The sequence below is a fragment of the Triturus cristatus genome, chromosome 10 (genome assembly GCF_964204655.1).
Source record: "Triturus cristatus chromosome 10, aTriCri1.1, whole genome shotgun sequence".
In the NCBI taxonomy this organism is placed as follows: domain Eukaryota; kingdom Metazoa; phylum Chordata; class Amphibia; order Caudata; family Salamandridae; genus Triturus; species Triturus cristatus.
This window is the reverse complement of record NC_140593.1, coordinates 987,499,368-987,516,840: the sequence shown is the minus strand read 5'-3', so window position 1 is coordinate 987,516,840 and position 17,473 is coordinate 987,499,368. Positions and strand designations below refer to the sequence as shown.

Sequence of the window (17,473 nt, the reverse complement as noted above, 5' to 3'; positions counted from 1 at the left end):
AACTCCGGAAATTGTGATTGAGTCAAATGCCAGCCGGTGGGGTTGGGGAGCCAGGTGCAGCCTAGTTTCCACAGGGGGCGCTGGTCTCAAGGCAAACTCTCTCTACACATCAATTATTTGAAGCCCCTGGCGGACTCCTTTGCCATTCGCAGTCTCTCGCCGGTGAAAATGTTTTGCTGCATCCTGCTGCGCATGGACAATGTCTCAGCGGTTTGCAATGTGAACAAGCTAGTGGGGACGAAATCTCACATTCTGGCGGAGATTGCGAAAGACTTTTGGCACTTTTGCCTTCAGCATCGGATCTCAGTGGTGGCACAATATCTTCCAGGGAGGGTGGTGGCCCGTTCAGTTTGGGTCACCGTCGAGTTGCACAGCCTTAATTCACACAGGTATTCAAGTAATACACTTTCACCATAGTATTTCACAATTTGTTTCCATTTTTATTTCAAGGTTTATCCAATTTATCCTTCACGTCAAAGGCACGAAATTCAATAGTCTTATGCATTTAAATAGATTCAGAATTGCCCATCCAGGCCTATTTTTGAACAGTGACAAATTTCGGGTTCTCCAAATCATCCCAATAACATCACCCAATGCATTTCGGTTTTTTTTAACCTTCGTCAGGGGTCTCTGTAGTTAAAGAGAATATACATCAGCCTCAACATTTACAGCCAAATCCAGTGAAAAGTAATGACACAAGTGTTCTCCCAAGACCATACCAGCACATCAAAAGTAATTTAAACCCATGTCAGACCAAATTGTAAATTATGCTTCCCCTTATGTGCACCTCATTTCATCAAAAGAAAACCCCAATTTTATCCCGCTCATCTACAATGTTCGATGTGACACCTACTGAATATTAATATATGTGAATTATCCTGTCCAAAAGAATACCTAACCACCCTCAGTTCCCACTACCTTCCTTGTTCAACACCCTTGTGCCTACCTGTTATCTTGCCAACAAACACCATTCCCATGCGCCATTCGGCGTGTGTTTCCCAACTGCATTTAAAGAAGCCCAAACTTTCCCCAGGTCTTCTGTTTTTGTCACAATATCTTCCAGGCCAGAGCAACACGGTGGAGGATTGGCAGTCCCGACATCTGAAGGATTTCAGTGACTGGAGACTCCATCCAATAGTTTTCCATGGATTGAATTGTCTCTGGAGTCCTTGCAAGATAGACCTGTTTGCCTCACGTCTGAATCGGCAGATCCCAGCCTTTTTCAGTTGGTACCCAGACACAGAAGCCCTGGCCATAGATGCCTTTCTTCAAGACTGGGCTCCCAAGCTGTGTTATGCATTTCTCCTGTTCTTGATGATTCCCAGAGTGTTAGCACAAGTGCGTCGTCAACAAGCGGAACTAGTGTTAGTAACGCCCTTTTGGAGAGCATAAGCCTGGTTCTCAGTTCTCCTGGAATTGACTTGTGCCTGCCCAATCCTGATTCCCTTACGTTGGAATCTCCTTCTGGATCCAGGGGGACTTCCACATCCATTGATCTTGTCACACCATCTGTTCCCAGTGGTTTGGAGGGTTTCCGGGACAGATGGAGTGTCCCAGGTCTTTCGCGAGAGGCTAATAAATTCATCAATCAGGCCTGGTCCGTAAACACCCACAAACTGTATTTCTCTGCTTGGAAACATTGGGGTAGCCATGAACTGGATGCTGATCCTGTTGGAGCACATTACTCTTTGGGGATTAATTTTCTGTCTTCCCTCACCTCGGCAGGAATGGCATACAGAACGATTAATAACTTTAGATTGGCCGTTTCAGCAGGACCAGCTCCAGTGGATGGTAACCCAATAGGGGAGCATCCTATAGTGTGCAAGCATGAGGGGCATCCGTATGGTTCGTCCGCCTTATCCTACGTACTTGATATTGTGGGATGTGTCCATTGTCCTACGACTCTTTGAGTCGTGACCGAGCAATGTGTCTGTCGCTGAAGCAGCTGTCAGCCAAGCTTACCATGCTGCTTTGTCTTGTTTCATTTAAGAGATTATCTGACATCCATGCATTGGATTTGGCAGGGCGCACCTTTTCCCCTGAAGGGGTCACTTTTGCCATTTCTAGACGGACCAAATGCAATACTGATTCAGTTTCTTATCCTGCATTTCCGGATAATCCTAAACTGTGAGTGGTATAATGTTTGAAGGCGTACGAGGTGAGTAATGCAGAGTTTCGTTCTGACATGAAAGGGCAATTGTTGATCACCTTGCAGAAACCCTTTTGCACCGTGATCCCTGGCTATGCTAGCAAGATGGGTACGTTGGCTTACGAGCGAAGCAGGCATTGATGTGTCCATGTTTGGGGCCCATTCAGCACATGGTGCAATGGCTTCAAAATCTTTTGCCTTGTGTTCTACTCTCTCTGATATTTTGAAAACGGCCGACTGGTCGGCAGAGTCTACGTTTAAAATCTTCTATTGTAAACCCATTGTTGATGTAGCTTCTGTGGTGGTGCCTAATCTTCAAACAAGCATAATCGGAGCCTCTGGTCCTGACATAGAATTCAAAGTTTGCAAACATTTGTGACAAGAATTTTTAATTCTATTAAGGACATGAGACGAGGATTATCCCACCCAATTTATAATGTGTTGTACAGCTATTATGTATGTATGTATGTATGTGTCTTGTAAAGCGCACTGCTGCCCTGAGGTGTCCTGGCGCTGTAGACCGCTGGGGAACCCGTCCTGGCTATCCCTGTGAGATGGTCCCTCCAGGGTATCTCCAAGGTGAAACCAGGCATCCCCGGCGAATATGTAATGGATCTGTTTCCTAATGTTCCCTCCCTAATTTGAATGCCCTGGTTTTGAGACATGTTGGTGAAATCAATTTTACGGCTTGCTTTTGCCTTTTTCAGGTTCTAATGGTAAATGAACGCTGGAGTGGCAGAGCTTCCTGGGCTATGGCCACCTGGTTTGGTGAAGACATGGTTCTCCATGGAGAGGTCAGATCGACTTCCGGATGTTCTTGTGTTCCCTCCTGTTGGTCGGAATTATGAAGCAGACTCACGTTGAGTCTTACCTTGACTGTACCTGAGAAAGGGCTTCCTGTTGTTACAGGATCCTGATTCTGGATGTTTCTGGCGTTGGATAATTTTTAATTGCACTAACTGTGTCACTGAGATCTTTACAAAGAAAGAGGATCCGTTTATGTGAGAAAGGTGTTATATAGGGCACGTACTCATGGTCGGTCATGTGATTATAGAGTATCATGGGATATGTAGTATTTTTTCAAAGTTTACTATGACTGGCTACTGAAAAATAAAGTGGTAAAGAATAGAGAAGCATAATCGGAGTCCCCGTGTCTTTAATAGAATTGAAAATTCTTGTCACAAATGTTTGCAAATTTTGAATTCTAGAGGGCCACTTGGCTTGGTGCAGGAACTACTGCTAAAATGCTTTTTCTCTAATCAACTTTTGAAGCAAGCACTGTAGTCTATCTTCCATTTCAATGCTGACTTCAATCAATGGGAGAGGGTGAGGTGTTAAGGCCAGCGCTGCCGTCTTTGAGACCGGGGAACCGGTTGGGTTCGACTATCGACCATGGCTCAAAATCCTATGATTCCAAATTACTAAACTTACCCTTGCGTAAAAAAAGTGAATGTGAAATTGTGTAATGTAAGTGCTCATGAGATGGGCCTCAATACCTTCAGGTAGAGATCGCGATATCTAAAATTACAACAACAAGAAAATCTTCCAATCGGTCCTCATCGGCTTCCGTGGGTCAGCTAGTCAACTCCCTTCACACAGACACAGCGCATGCGCAGTGAGGAAGGTTTTCACGCTTACCCAACGGCTGAAGCTTCGTGACTGCTGCCGCCGAGAGCTGAGCTCTCTCAGCGAAACTGGTGTGGCTCCCCTAACTCCTCTTCCCCCACTGGCTCCGGCAGCCAGTGGATCCCTTACCCCCTCAACAGGATAGAGAGCGAGGAGGAGGTGGTGGCTGCGAAGATGGCGTCTGCCCTGGAGCAGTTCGTGAATAGCGTACGGCAGTTATCTTCTCAAGGTAAAAGAAGAACTCCTTTCCCTATCCTTGTGCGCGACCCTTTCTGCATTCCTTTCCTTGTGTGCGCGTGAAGGAGTAAGATAACCTGGTCTGTTCGAGAGACCCAGGCAGCTAGAATACATGCTGCGCATGCCTTTCAACATGTTGTCCTGTTTCGCGGCCATTCCACAGTCAGGCGAAATGTCATTGCTATATAAATGTTTTGCAGACGAGCATGCCTGCTTGTTACATTTTGATGTGGTATTGACATTTCGCCTGACTCCAACATGGTTGCTTCATAGGACAAGACCCCGCCCATTCACGCTCTTAGGGGTTTCTGTGTTTGAGCTGTTGACAGTAAGCTTTGGCCAGGCCACCCTACTCTCTTGTTAACCACAGATTGCTGTAGTGATTGATAGCCGTAGTTTGTTTTTGATTGCCGATAGACAGACGTGTTCGTTTTATGGGTGGAATAGCCCTGGTCGGCATGTCTACGTCACAAAACATATACAAATCTTCAATAGTCAGATTTGTTTTTATTGTTGCCCAAACGTTTGCAGTGTTGGGGTGAATGGTCTTTTTGGTTAGGCAACTTACCCCATATAATTTATTATATTGATGTTTATATACCGTTTCCCTACATACGTCTTGCGAGGTCTAAAGTGTACCTGAGGTGAAACAGGAATCTTCGCTGTGTCATTTACATACTGCTTGCTTCGCCTTATGAGGCCGGGGTGTGTTCCGTTTTGTGCTAAATTACTGTTTTCCCCTCTTGGATGCAAGGGTGTTGTTTGTAGTTTAACCTAAATAGGACATGTTGGGGGAGCTTTGCAGGCGTTGTGTAAGTATGGTGCACCTAATGCATAGCGCATAATCATGGCTAGTTGCACAGTGTGCACCTTTACGCAGCTATATAGTTACCTTCCTTATTTATTTTAATAGACTGATCTGCATGATGGGTAGAGACTGCCATAGTTTTTCATTTGTGGGGTTCACCAGGGTAAGAATTTAATGGAATCCATCCAGGGGTGTCAGTGGAACAACCTTACCAGGACAGTGTTAAGCTACTAGGGCGAACCACATGCGTCCACACTATGGCAACATTGGAGGCGTTGTTAAACAATCGGGCAGTGCTATAGGGAGTCCGCCCAGGAAAAAACAACGACCAACTCCATTGGGAGCAGTGTCAAGCAACAGATAGTAATGCATGAAGTCCATCGGGGAGAGAAACAACCATATTTGAGGCACTGTTAAGTAACCAGGGAGAACTACATTGGTTCCGACAAGGAGCAGCAGTGAACCAAAACCATTTTATCGACTATTAAGACACAGAAACTACCATATAGAGCCTACGTAAGAGCTACACATGAATACATCGGGAAGATGTGCTGGTTATATGATTGCTTAACTTTTTGTTTTAATTTGGTTTTTTTAACACACATTATTGGGTTTTTCCATGTATACAATCACATATCTTGTATCATTGCCAATACACAATTTTACTCATGCGGCCCATATTTCAAGCATTCCAGTTTTCTGCCTGGTCATACGGATGCCCGTCCTCTATTACAGTGTACTCAGCCCTATATCTCCAAACTTTTGCTTTATGCGTGTTTACTTCCTTCAGGGGCTATACTCTGCAAGTGAGCTGTGCTTATACCCATTTACCACAATACAACTCCCCTAGGATGCTTAACTTTGGTTTAAAGCCCACATGGGAGCATTAGAGCGCGATGTAAGTTACTGACAGGCATTGCAGTCTATTGGGTCCTCCAGTAGTAAGTCTACACAAGTGGGCGTTAGGAGACGCAGACCATTTTCTCACTATCCATTGATTGATGCTCTTATGAGTCAGATGGGGTGTGGAATAGGAGGGAGGCGGCACAGGTCAAGCCAGAATATATAATGTAATCTCTTAAATTTGTCTTCCTGTTGACTGACAGTTACTCCAAAAGTGTGTGTGGTGAAGGAAGTATTACTTGAAGGATACTGGGCTTCAGCTACCATAGGGTATAAACTGGCTCTCTTGCTGCCTGGACCTTCTGCTACACAGACCTTTGCCTTTTGGAATTCTGTACTGGGCTGTTGTTTAGTTTGCTGCCCCACTGCTCGCCGGACCCGCTTCGCGGGTCCCGCATTGCAGAGGAAGTCGGCGGGGGACTTGTGCTTGTGCAGTGGCTGTGACGACTGGGGAGTCTTGGGGCATCGCTGCAGGGCTGCGAGCGTCTCTGCAGGGACTCCATCTCCCAGGAGTCCCTGCCTGGCCAATCTGCATCACCTGGTCCGCTCTCCCGGCTAGCCCCGCCCCCTGCGCACAGGTCGTTGTTAAAGAGCTTTCCTACCCCTACATTTGCGGGACCTCTTGCTGCCTGGACCTTCTGCTACACAGACCTTTGCCTTTTGGAATTCTGTACTGGGCTGTTGTTTAGTTTGCTGCCCCACTGCTCGCCGGACCCGCTTCGCGGGTCCCGCATCGCAGAGGAAGTCGGCGGGGGACTTGTGCTTGTGCAGTGGCTGTGACGACTGGGGAGTCTTGGGGCATCGCTGCAGGGCTGCGAGTGTCTCTGCAGGGACTCCATCTCCCCGGAGTCCCTGCCTGGCCAATCTGCATCACCTGGCCCGCTCTCCCGGCTAGCCCCGCCGTCTGCGCGTCACATACTTTCTATATTAGTGGCGTCTGCTTCCGCTGCGCGGGAGCGTCCCGGGAGAAGGGCGGGACCGTCTGTGGCCGGGTTGGCCCACCCCCCTCGATCTGTTTTGTTGTGTTTGTACCATAGCCTCATTTTGTCTATAGGGTGGTATTGTGGATTTTTGCTGGTTTTGTTAGTATTTTACCATCCTTGGGTGTTTTAGCCCCCCTATAAAACATGCCCTTACGTTCAGGGAAAGAACGTTCTGTGAATTTGCAGACATCTAGTGGGGTGGTATCTGGCCCTCTAGATGCCTTTCTAATTAGAGCAACGGGCATTTTGGAAAAGGAGATAGCCTTTGCGGAGAAACGGCTTTCTCTAGATCTTATTACTGGGAAACGCTCATCTCTAGGTCGCATTGCCTTAGCGCCAAGCCCCCAAGCACCCTCTATGAGCGCCACCCAGTTATCGGTTCTCGTTCTGGTGGATGTTCATCCCGTGGTGGAGGGGGAGTTTTTGAATTCATCAGTTAGCAACTCCCACACCAATATTTCGCCTGGTAGTGGGGGAGGGGATAGTGTGCTATCAGCAAGCCCAGCCTTACTGGACTCTACTACGGGGACTCACAGATGAACATACCTGGAAAGAGAAAGAGAAGGAAGGGCCGCCAGAGGGGGGGTGCAACAAAAAAAATCCCGAAGTAAATAGTACACTTCAGCCCACCAGTGCTCCGGAAACTATTACCTGTCATCAGTCCCCTATGATCATAAGCAATTCTCCTGTTTCCCCCTATGAATCACCTAGGAACTTGGCTACCAGTTCCAGTAACAATTGTAAAGATGATGGCCTTATAAGCAAAATAGAAATATTATTAAAAACACTTATGCTTCCACTATTAGAGCGCACTAGACATATGAACTCGAAACTGGACGCTCTTGAGAACCTGGTTAATGGTAATATGGGCATGTTAAACAAGCTAATAAATGCACAAAAGGTATCATCCACTTTATCTGATATTCTAAACCCCCAAGGAGCCGTAGGTACTATCAAGCAGTCCCTTCCAGCTACTGCTAAACAATCTAATACCCGAACTGTTTTAACGAACTTTGCAGGCGTGGCCCCTAGGGGAGGGAGCTCAAATACTAATATAACATCTAATAGCAAAGCAGGTGTTGCTGCACAAGTCTTGCCCACCACGAAGGTTAGCTCCTGTCAGACTGTAGACAGGCAACCCACTAACCTGTCACTCCGAATGCAGGAACGATGGATGATGCCAGATAACCCTGTCCCCCACCACGGAAACGCCCCCGAGGTTCCGAACACCCCTCAAGGAACGACTCCGCCCGGGGGAAAGGGATAAAAAGGGACAAATGAAAGAAGAAAAGGTGCAGCTACTAAGTCCCACTCCAGGATGGGGCGGATGAAGCGACCCTCAGTAGGTGTCGGGATCCCCTGCCAGCTAGCCCCGTGTTCCCTGCAGAGAAAGAAGCACAGTCACTCAAAAGACCTTATTCGGCAAGCATGGGTAATGACACATACACAAGTCTACTAGGTGGCAGGTCGCTTACGGGACAGGCAACTGCAGTCAACCCAGGTCTTAGACTCTTGCTCACTGGGGATGAATGTAGACACCTTAGAGACCAAACAGCTTATCATAGACACTTGTCCTGACTATGCTTACAGCAGCACGCCATTCTCTATGTTAGCATCAAATGAAAGAAAGCACTTAGCTGAAGAATGGCTGTCACGGAGTTCTCTGACACTGTGTCCTTGAAGAACGCTCTCCGTAGTCCAAAAGGCAACCCAGCGCCTTCACCAAAGCACAATGCCTCCGTGTCCAGCCTCGGAGAAAGAAAATGAAAGAAAAACGGGTCACGGGATCCGAGCCTTTCAAGCGGCTCGCCGACGAGCCGTTGCTCGTGAAGGAAGATAACGTTTCCGGTTCTCGGGGAGCACCACAGAGGACTCGCACCCGTAGACCGGGAAAGGAACAGCGTTCACTGTGCGCTTCAGCACAGTACGCGAGGGCTGCGCGGTAGCAGCAGCGGGTTTGGGTCCCTCGCGCGGTTCCGTGCGTTCAGAATGGCAGTCGGCAAAGTCCAGTGACGCCCATTCTCGGAGCGCGCCTCGGCACTTCAGGGAAAGTTCAGCCGCTCCAATTGCAAAGAATCGTTCGTTAGCCTGGAAACGGAGATGAGCTGTGCCTTAGGGGAATGCTCGGGAGCTTTGATTGACAAGCACCGTTCAAGGGGGAGGGAGGTGCTTATGTACACTTTCGATGCCTGTGTTACGTGAATGGCCGCTTGGCCTTATGGGAGATGTAGTCCGGATAAGGGCAGCATTCATACGGACACTCATACTTGTCTATTCCCCCCACTACCTATGCCGAAACGTGACAGCTCCAAACCTACCACATTGCCCAAACCAAGCACCTCCAAATCCACTGCTGCTGCCCCTGCTTTGAATTCAAGGGGTGGTCCCAAGTCGATCTCACATACTAAGTCAAGCAATAGAGTACAGGGGAGTCATCATAACAATCAAACTAATCCCGCTGTGGCCCCACAGAAGCTTAACAAACAGGGTCCCCCTTGCACTGATTTACCCCCTGAGGCCACTCCTTATACAATTGTTTTAACAGGCGTCTCAACCCTAAGGGAAGATACAACTGAATCCTATGGAGATCTTAAAAACAAGGTGGTCCTTTGGTTAAATAAAAACAGACCCCTTCCCCTGGCACAGAAATATTGAGTGTGAGGAGAGCACACTGGGTGGGGCACTGTCCGAAGGACCTGGAGGGGGATTGCATTGTGATAAATTTCAGGGAACCTTGGGTGGTGGACCATATACGTAGGGATGCTAGATTTGGGAGGATGGGCGATGTGCAGTCTTTAGGCCTCAGTTATTTTTATCCCAAAAGAAACACCGTGCCCTTTTTCAACCCCCTAATGTCCAGAAGAAATGTTGGGAGTGTACCGGTTGTTAGGCTTCCATACTCGCCTTTTCTCCCCCAATTACACAACCGTTTCGAACCACTCTCTGGCCTGGAGGGTATTGAGTGACTTAGTCCCGAACCTGTCAGAGGGAGTCATTGTAGCATCCCCACTATTGGGGTTGCATGCCTATCCAGTGAGGGTGATGGGCTTTATGAGCCGGTCAAGGTCCCCGAGCGAGTGCTAGGGGGTAGTTCATCGGTTGGTTTTCCACCACCCGAGGGTGGGGAGACAGTATCAGCGCATGGGGACATGAATCGAGCTGCTCCAACCATGCTGGACTCTTCACTTAAAATAGCCTCATGGAATATCGCTGGCCTGAAGGGACGAATTGGCTCAGAAGACTGGACAGATTTCATAGACAACTATGATATCTTATTATTTCAAGAGAGTTGGGCCCCTGAACCGATATTTCGGGAAGGCTTTCTTAATTTTTTTTAAACCAGCAATCAAGGGTACTAAGGGTAGAGCTTCCGGGGGCCTGGTAATCTGGGTTAAGCAGTCCATTAGTTATAGACCAGTGGAAATTTTGGTTAATAACCCCGATCTTCTGGGAATTAAGTTAATCAAGGAGAAACATCGGGAAATCATTGTTATTAATATATACGCTCGAGGACAACCCGGTGGGCGATGTCCGGTCATCTTAGAGGAACTGGATTCTTACCTTGAACTTATTGGGAGGGATACATTAATACTTATTGGGGGGGATCTAAACTGTACTTTCGAACCCCTGTTAAGCGATGATGAGGATTTGGGGTCTGAGGAGGATGCTGTGTGGAATATCCCATCCCTGTCATTAAATAATATCAAAAAGGCCACAGAAGCGGCTCTGCATTGGGCAGGGCTGTGTTTGGAGTGGGGTCGGAGAGCGGCTAATGGTCGCACGATATCTGACCAGGCTAGTAAATCCACATTTGATAATGGGGTTAGCCAAAGTAGAATTGATTACATTCTGGTTAAAATAGAGTACTGGTCTCTCTTGGAAGACATGGCTGTCATTGACTGTCCCAAGAGTAAGCATAACCCCTTGTCCTTAAGTATAAAGCTCCCTGATGGACTTGTTAGATCCCCTGTAGCCTCGTGCATCACTGCCGAGGCTATTCTAACCAATGATAGAAGAAGGGTTAAATGGAGCAGGGTTGTGGAGGACCCCACCCTGCTTAACGGCATATCATTGGAAGTATCATCTACCTTGAATGCCATAGCGAACCTATCTCCGAAAGAGGGTGTTATCCACCGGATTAGTGATTTGCACGAGCAGTGTTTTATTAAACTCAAGGCCCTCCTTACCTTACCACCTAAGCTAGGGAAACTAAAAACTCCCAGTTCTAGTAGAAAATGGTGTAATAAAAAATGCGGGGAAGCTCATAGTGGGCTAATAAAAGCCATCAAGTCTAGGGTGACCACTGATATTAAAATGGCTCGCCAACGGTATAAAAAGGTCCAGTGGGAGGCAAAGAGGGAGTGGGACGAAGCCCACTGGACAAACTTGCTTGAGGCTTGCCTTTCGTCTAACCAGACTAAGTTTTGGGAAGTCGTGAAATGGGGCAGGAACCCCGACTCCCAAACCCCTGCAAATCATGTACCTGTAGAAGCATGGGTGGACTTTTATTCAACCCAGTTTAGGGACCCAGACTATAAACCTCTTATTGACCCGGGGATCTGCGTGCCTTTGCCCCCCCCTGTCATCCCCTGGTGTTTACAAATGATGACTTCAAGACTGCACTTTGTTCGGTTCAAGCGGGAAAAGCCCCTGGGATGGATTGCATCCCGGCAGACTTACTTAAGATCGACCCCCACCTTTGGGTTCCCTACGTTACTCAGCTTGCAAATGCCATTGCTAAGGGGGCTAGGATCCCTGAGTCCTGGAAGGGGGCGGAAATTCTTCCTATATTTAAAAAGGGGGACCGTTCGGCTCCCGGAAACTACCGCCCCATCAGTCTCATTGACTCCCTCCAAAAAATTGTTGCCAGGATGGTCCTCGCCAGGGTTCAGGGGTGGATGGAGTCGGAGAGAAAACTTTCTCCGATGCAGGCTGGCTTTAGATCAGGTACCAGCACCATTGACCAGGTCTTCAGATTTATTCTGATATACTGGAAGGTGGTGCTGTTGGGCGGCGGGTCTATCTACGCCGCCTTTGTGGACCTAAATTCCGCCTTCGATCTGGTGCCCAGGGCTAAATTGTGGGCTGTTCTGGGCACCTTAGGAATGCCACAAGAACTCCTTGAACTCCTGGTAAGATTACACGTGGGCAATTTTGCTAAGGTGAGGTGGGGAGGTCAAGGGCAGGTGACGGATAGCTTCCCCGTAACACGGGGTGTCCGCCAGGGGTGCGTTTTAGCACCTACCCTCTTTTTACTGCTTATTAACCAGGTGGTGAAGTTCTTTGCAGACACTCCTACTGATGCACCGACCCTGGGTGGGACTAAATTTCCCTTGCTCATCTTTGCAGATGACACTTTAATCCTATCAAAGACGCGTAAGGGCCTCCAAACGGCCCTAAACAGATTTGAGGATTTTTGTAAATTAAACGATCTGCAAATAAATGTGAGCAAGACTAAATTTATGGTTCTAACAAAAAATCACCCCATAAAGAGTTGTGTAAGCATGAATGGTGTGGGTCTGGAACAGGTGGAGGTTATGACTTATTTAGGAGTAACTCTAGACTCTCGGCTACGTTGGAAGCCCCAGGTTGATGTTCTTCGCTTTAAATTTGCACGCCTCACGGGCTGTTTGATCCAGGAGCAAAAAATGTCTCTTACCAAAAGAGTAATACCGGCACTTAAGATCTATGACACAAAAATTAGTTCAGCTATACTGTATGGGGCTGACCTGTGTTTTTTTTTTTGGACCTATCCCCTTTGGTAACAGTCCAAAACAAATTTTTGCGTAATTTGGTAGGACTACCCCAATCAAACCTCTCTGGTTGGACATGGGTTGTAAGTCTATCAAAGAGATGGCACGATATCGGTTGGTTGCGTTGTGGAGACGGATTTGGATATCGCCGGATCTAAGTCTCTTTGCTACTGAACTTGCGGAAGTAAGATCTATCCTGGGTTCTAGCAACATCCCTTGGTTCCGTGAAGTGAAAAAAATCCTGGATGAAATGGGTCTTATCCAACTGTGGGATTCCCCGGGGAGTTCTGTTTTCCCTTCCAAGCAAGCCTTCAAGTCACTGTACTGGGCATCAGTTAGACATCAATCCGTTGTGTGTTCCGATGGCGCTTCCCTTTCTGGCAGATTTTTGGTGCATAAATTAGATCCCTCTCTGGAGAATTACTGGGATGTTATCACCAAGGGTCTGGACAAAAAATTATACCACCAGTTTAGAGTAGGTTGTTTGCCAGTAAGGTCTTTTTCCCAAAAATGGGCTGGTAGTTCGAATGAGTACTGCCCCTGGTGTAACGATCAACAGGAGAGTGTGGGCCACTTCTTCTTTGCTTGTCCCGCTTATCATGCCCCAAGGTACAAATGGATTAGGCCCATCTTCCAACGGATGAACATCAGTAGATGCATGGAGGCATTGTGGGCCTTAAGAACTAACACCTCAGAATTGGTTGTAATTGGGGTAGCAAAGTACCTAGGGTGGGCTTGGGTTATTAGAGCCAGACATTCTTAATTATCCTGGTTTTTCAATTTTAACATTGGGTTTTACTCCACTTTATACTGCGTCTTGAAATACTGTTTAATTCTTTCTTAAATTGTGCATTGCTATGCACTAATATGGTGTTTTAAATAATTTGCTTGTATGATTGATTGATCTTAATATCTTTTTATGTAATTGTCTTTTATGATATAACAATCGAAATAAAGACGTATGAAACTTGATCTGGCTCACTTAATAAGTCAGCATTTTTTTTGTGGGGAAATTAAGTGATGTGATTACCAGTTAAGTGTTAAATGAGGCCCTTTAGAACGGTGACATAATTTCTAAGAGCACTCTATCTCTAACCTTGATACTCCAGGGAATGTGCAGAGATCAAAATTTAAAGGGAACTAAAATTACCTCATTGTAGACCAAGTCATTGATTTATTTGGGTCACATGAAGGTAACTTAAAGCAGGGAATCTATTCACCCCATGTAGTCTCTTAAAGTAGTGTAAAATTAAAAAATATTGTATATCAGCAGAATGTGAATTTCCCTAGCTAGAGTGAAAAGAAGTTTAATTCTATCATGTATAAGGAGATGAGGATTATTTTGGCTTTTCAACTTTCTTTTCTACTGATGTACAAGGAGCTGAGGATTGTTTGCTTTTTAACTTTCTTTTTTACTGATGGCAATCAGCTTCACAAATGTTATGAAAAAAACATGTCTGGGTATGTCCTAGTAAAAATACTTAATCACTGATTTCTTTCAGTTCACTTTCTGTATTAGATCCATCCTTCCATCCATCCCTCTTTTTTCAATCTAGTTGTTTTTTTTGCACAACCAGTGCCAGAAAAACTCTAAATTGCCCGCTTTGTTGAAGCAGACGTGTGTATACTTAAATTCCAAACCTACAAGATCAAATATTGTAATAATTCATTTGCAGGGCTTCAAAGCTGTATTTAATAACTAGGTTATAGCATTAAAATATCAAATTGGCTAGAAGAGAACCTTAACTTGCTATATATTTTTCATATGGTTAATGCAGCATTACTAAACATTTTTGCTGTGGTTAGCGCAGCATGTGCAGATTAGCAAATCAATTTTCACCTCAGATAGGATGTAACTCTTGCTTCTTTGTCATTATTAGAATTGAAACTGTCCTAAACCTAAGTAAATCCATGATCTGTCTGGACAGGAACTGCATGATATGCTTGTTTACAGTAACTCTCCGCATATATGAAGTTTTGTAAAAATAAGTTTACAATAAAATCTCTTGAATGTCAATGTCCACAATTAATATTCTTCCGTAGGATATCTCCCAGATTATACCCTTGTGGGAAAGCTTTGAAGGCCATTTTCCCCCTCAGCGAATTAAGACTTATATTAAAAGGTATCTAACCTGATGAGCTGTATAATACACTGAATCCATCTGGCCTGCACGAGGAAGTACTTTTGTTTCTTGTGGAAAAAGATGTTTGTGGTAAAGATCAATAACTGTCGCGCTGACTGGGGTCTAACTACACTTCATATGCTTTCATCCCCTGAACCATACAAAGATTTGGATGGGCCAGAGAATTTGGACGGAGTATTGGACTTGGTGCTCCTGGAGATTTTGAATATTAGCCCTGCTAATAAAAGTAATGTTGGCCCTTGGCCCTAGTTTGAGCGTCTGATACCAGTGCTGCTCTGTCGCATTCTCAACATGTGAGTAAATTCTATTAGGTAAAACAGAGAACTCAAGGGGAGAGCTGAGCAAGAGGTTTGGCTTCGGTCTAAAGGCCAAAGCAGAAGTCGAGTTGACAAATAAAGTTAAACGACCCTTGAAAAGAATAATTTCCTCCAGAAAGAGGGAGCCACAGTCCCCTCCAGGCACACCACTGACTGTTTTAAAAAGGTCCAGAGCTTCCCTGTGGAGCCCAGCAGGAAGTAACCCTATATATAATATACTTTAAGCCCATGACTTCTAACATCTCAACATTAGAAGAAGGTAGACTTCTATGGGAGAAAAAGCATATGTTGCATTCAGTTATTTTCAGTCTGTTTCTGGGAGTCTCCTTCGGGACTTGGGTTATAGGGGACCAAGGTCCAAAGTACCACCATCAGTTACTTGTTACCTTCCCTGGGGCGTCTGGGTGCAGAGGTGCTGGTTGGGTTGGTAGTTGTGCGCACTACGCCAGTGGAAAGAAAAGGGGGAGGGACCTAGAAACAGGCTGCAGAGGGGCACTGAGGACAAGTCCGGGAGCTCCCAACAAGGGGCTTGGGTTACAAGGGTCCTGGGAACAAAGGGGTACAGCTGGTTTGCCGGTACTCTCGCTGGAGCACTCGGGTGCAGAGTGGAAAGGTGGGCTGGGCTTAGTGCATCAGAGTGCCTTGCGGTTGAGGGTGCAAAATCGGGACAGCTGGGCCACCCTGGAGGTGAGTCTCTGTGGTGCTGACGTCCCTTATCAGCTTCTCGGTGTAGTGGGAGCCCAGATTGGACTCCCACGGGCTCTGTTTGCTGCAAGGGTTCTGGTACCCCAGGTATTGGTCCTGTGTGGCTCTGGTCGGTCCTGGTGTCCTCTCACTCGGTGCATCTTAGTGGAAACTAAATTTAAAAGGCTGCCACCTACGCATATTCAGGGGTTAAAATAGATGCAAATGGCACATTTGCATCCCAGAAATAGGTGGTCAAGGGAAAAGCGCAGGCTATCAACTATGTATTTTCATCATTGATGAGATCCATCAGAGGTCATAACCTGAAACCCATGGGAGCAGTAATGAAAGCTAAATTGATACTAACCCTCGCGTACAGATCAGAGATAATGCTACGTGCTGAGGCTGCTCTACTTGATAAATTATTGATAAGATCCTTCAAACAAACCTTCTGGCTACCCAGATTGGCCTCACCTGCGCAACTTCGGCTGGAATTTTCATTAACAAAACAGTCACTTGCCAGATCGGCGGCATTTGTAAAGCTCTGTTACAAACTGCGTGCAGCTACCGATAACACCTTGGCTAATCGAGTTTGGTCTGAAATCAATCTACAACAGGGGAATAGCGCTTACCAGAAATATCTTGAACAGCATTGGGATGCTAGAACTGAACTCTAAAATATACGGGCAAGTCTTCAAGAAAACGTTAATAAGTGCAAAGTTTAACTGCAGATAAGGAATCGTTGTCCAAACGTCACCATGGGCGGCTGTTGCTGAAATAGTATTCAATCTTCAGAGAATCACCACTTCTTACAGCACCTCATCATCGGAACAGCACCTCAATATCGGAAGGTTAAACAGTCATTCCTGGCTCTTAGTCTTGGTGAGATAAAAGCATTAGATTTCCTGCCAAAATGGAGGAAAGGCGGCCTAGGCGAAGACCAGAACTGCCGACTTTGGCATCAGGGGATCGAGACCCTGCTGCACGTCATATGTATCTGTCCAGTAATGGTCAATCAGCGAAGGAGCCGCTTAAGAAGAGAGTTCATTAATGGGCAATTAGGTCCTGCAGGACCGCACTGGTGGAGTCGCTGGACCCAAGAAATACAATGTTGAACATTTGATTAGTGCAGTTCCTGGCGATCTTTAAAGACCTGATTGGTGCATAGGTCGGGTGCTGGGTGAATCTGAGGGGGGTGAGGCTGTGAAGAGAATTGATAAGCTCCTAGTAGGTTCTAGGGCCTGTTGGTAAGGGTTGCCAGAGAAATTGACATACGGTTCTGCCAACCCCGTCAAGTTATATAAATAATTGTGAGCGGGTAAATGGACATGCAAGGACGGGCTGCTAGGGAAAGTGACAACAGCTGCTCCCTATCCCATCATGCTATGGCAATAAATGCCTAACGAGCAGTTACTTTTTGCACATTGGCACTTTACCCGCTCTGTAGACCTGCACATGGACACATTAACTGCACATAGTCTTGGACACTGGCACTTTATCAGTAGAATTACAACTGACTGCATAGAAAAGCACTAATACTTTACCTGCACCGTAGACTTGCACATGGGCACTGTAACCGCATAGTCTTGCACACTGGCACTTTATGGGTAGAATTACAACTGGCCACATAGTAAAGAACATACACGCTAACTAATCGGGGGGGGGGGAAAGCCAGTTTATGACCAATCAGCTTTAGAGCTGTAGGAAGGTGCTGTGGTGTGTCTGTTCACTTGACCGCCTTTTATCATTTGTATGCTAGTATTTTTACTCTTTAATTCATGAAGGGCAGCAAATAATGGGAATGTTTCCTATTAAAGGTGAAATGATTGCAGCTGCAGTAAATATTTTGTATTGTGTGGTTTTAGTCAT

The 17,473-nt window shown here is 46.2% G+C and overlaps 1 protein-coding gene across 1 annotated transcript in view; it reads left to right on the top strand.

Annotated features, from left to right (window-relative positions):
• Positions 1-3,443: 3,443 nt before the first annotated feature.
• Positions 3,444-17,473, top strand: part of COPS3 (COP9 signalosome subunit 3) — a 126,248-nt gene continuing 112,218 nt past the window's right edge. The window contains exon 1 of the mRNA XM_085628928.1: positions 3,444-4,004. Coding sequence (XP_085485054.1) covers positions 3,950-4,004 — 55 coding nt within the window. The 5' untranslated portion in view covers positions 3,444-3,949. The remainder of the gene's footprint in view (positions 4,005-17,473) is intronic.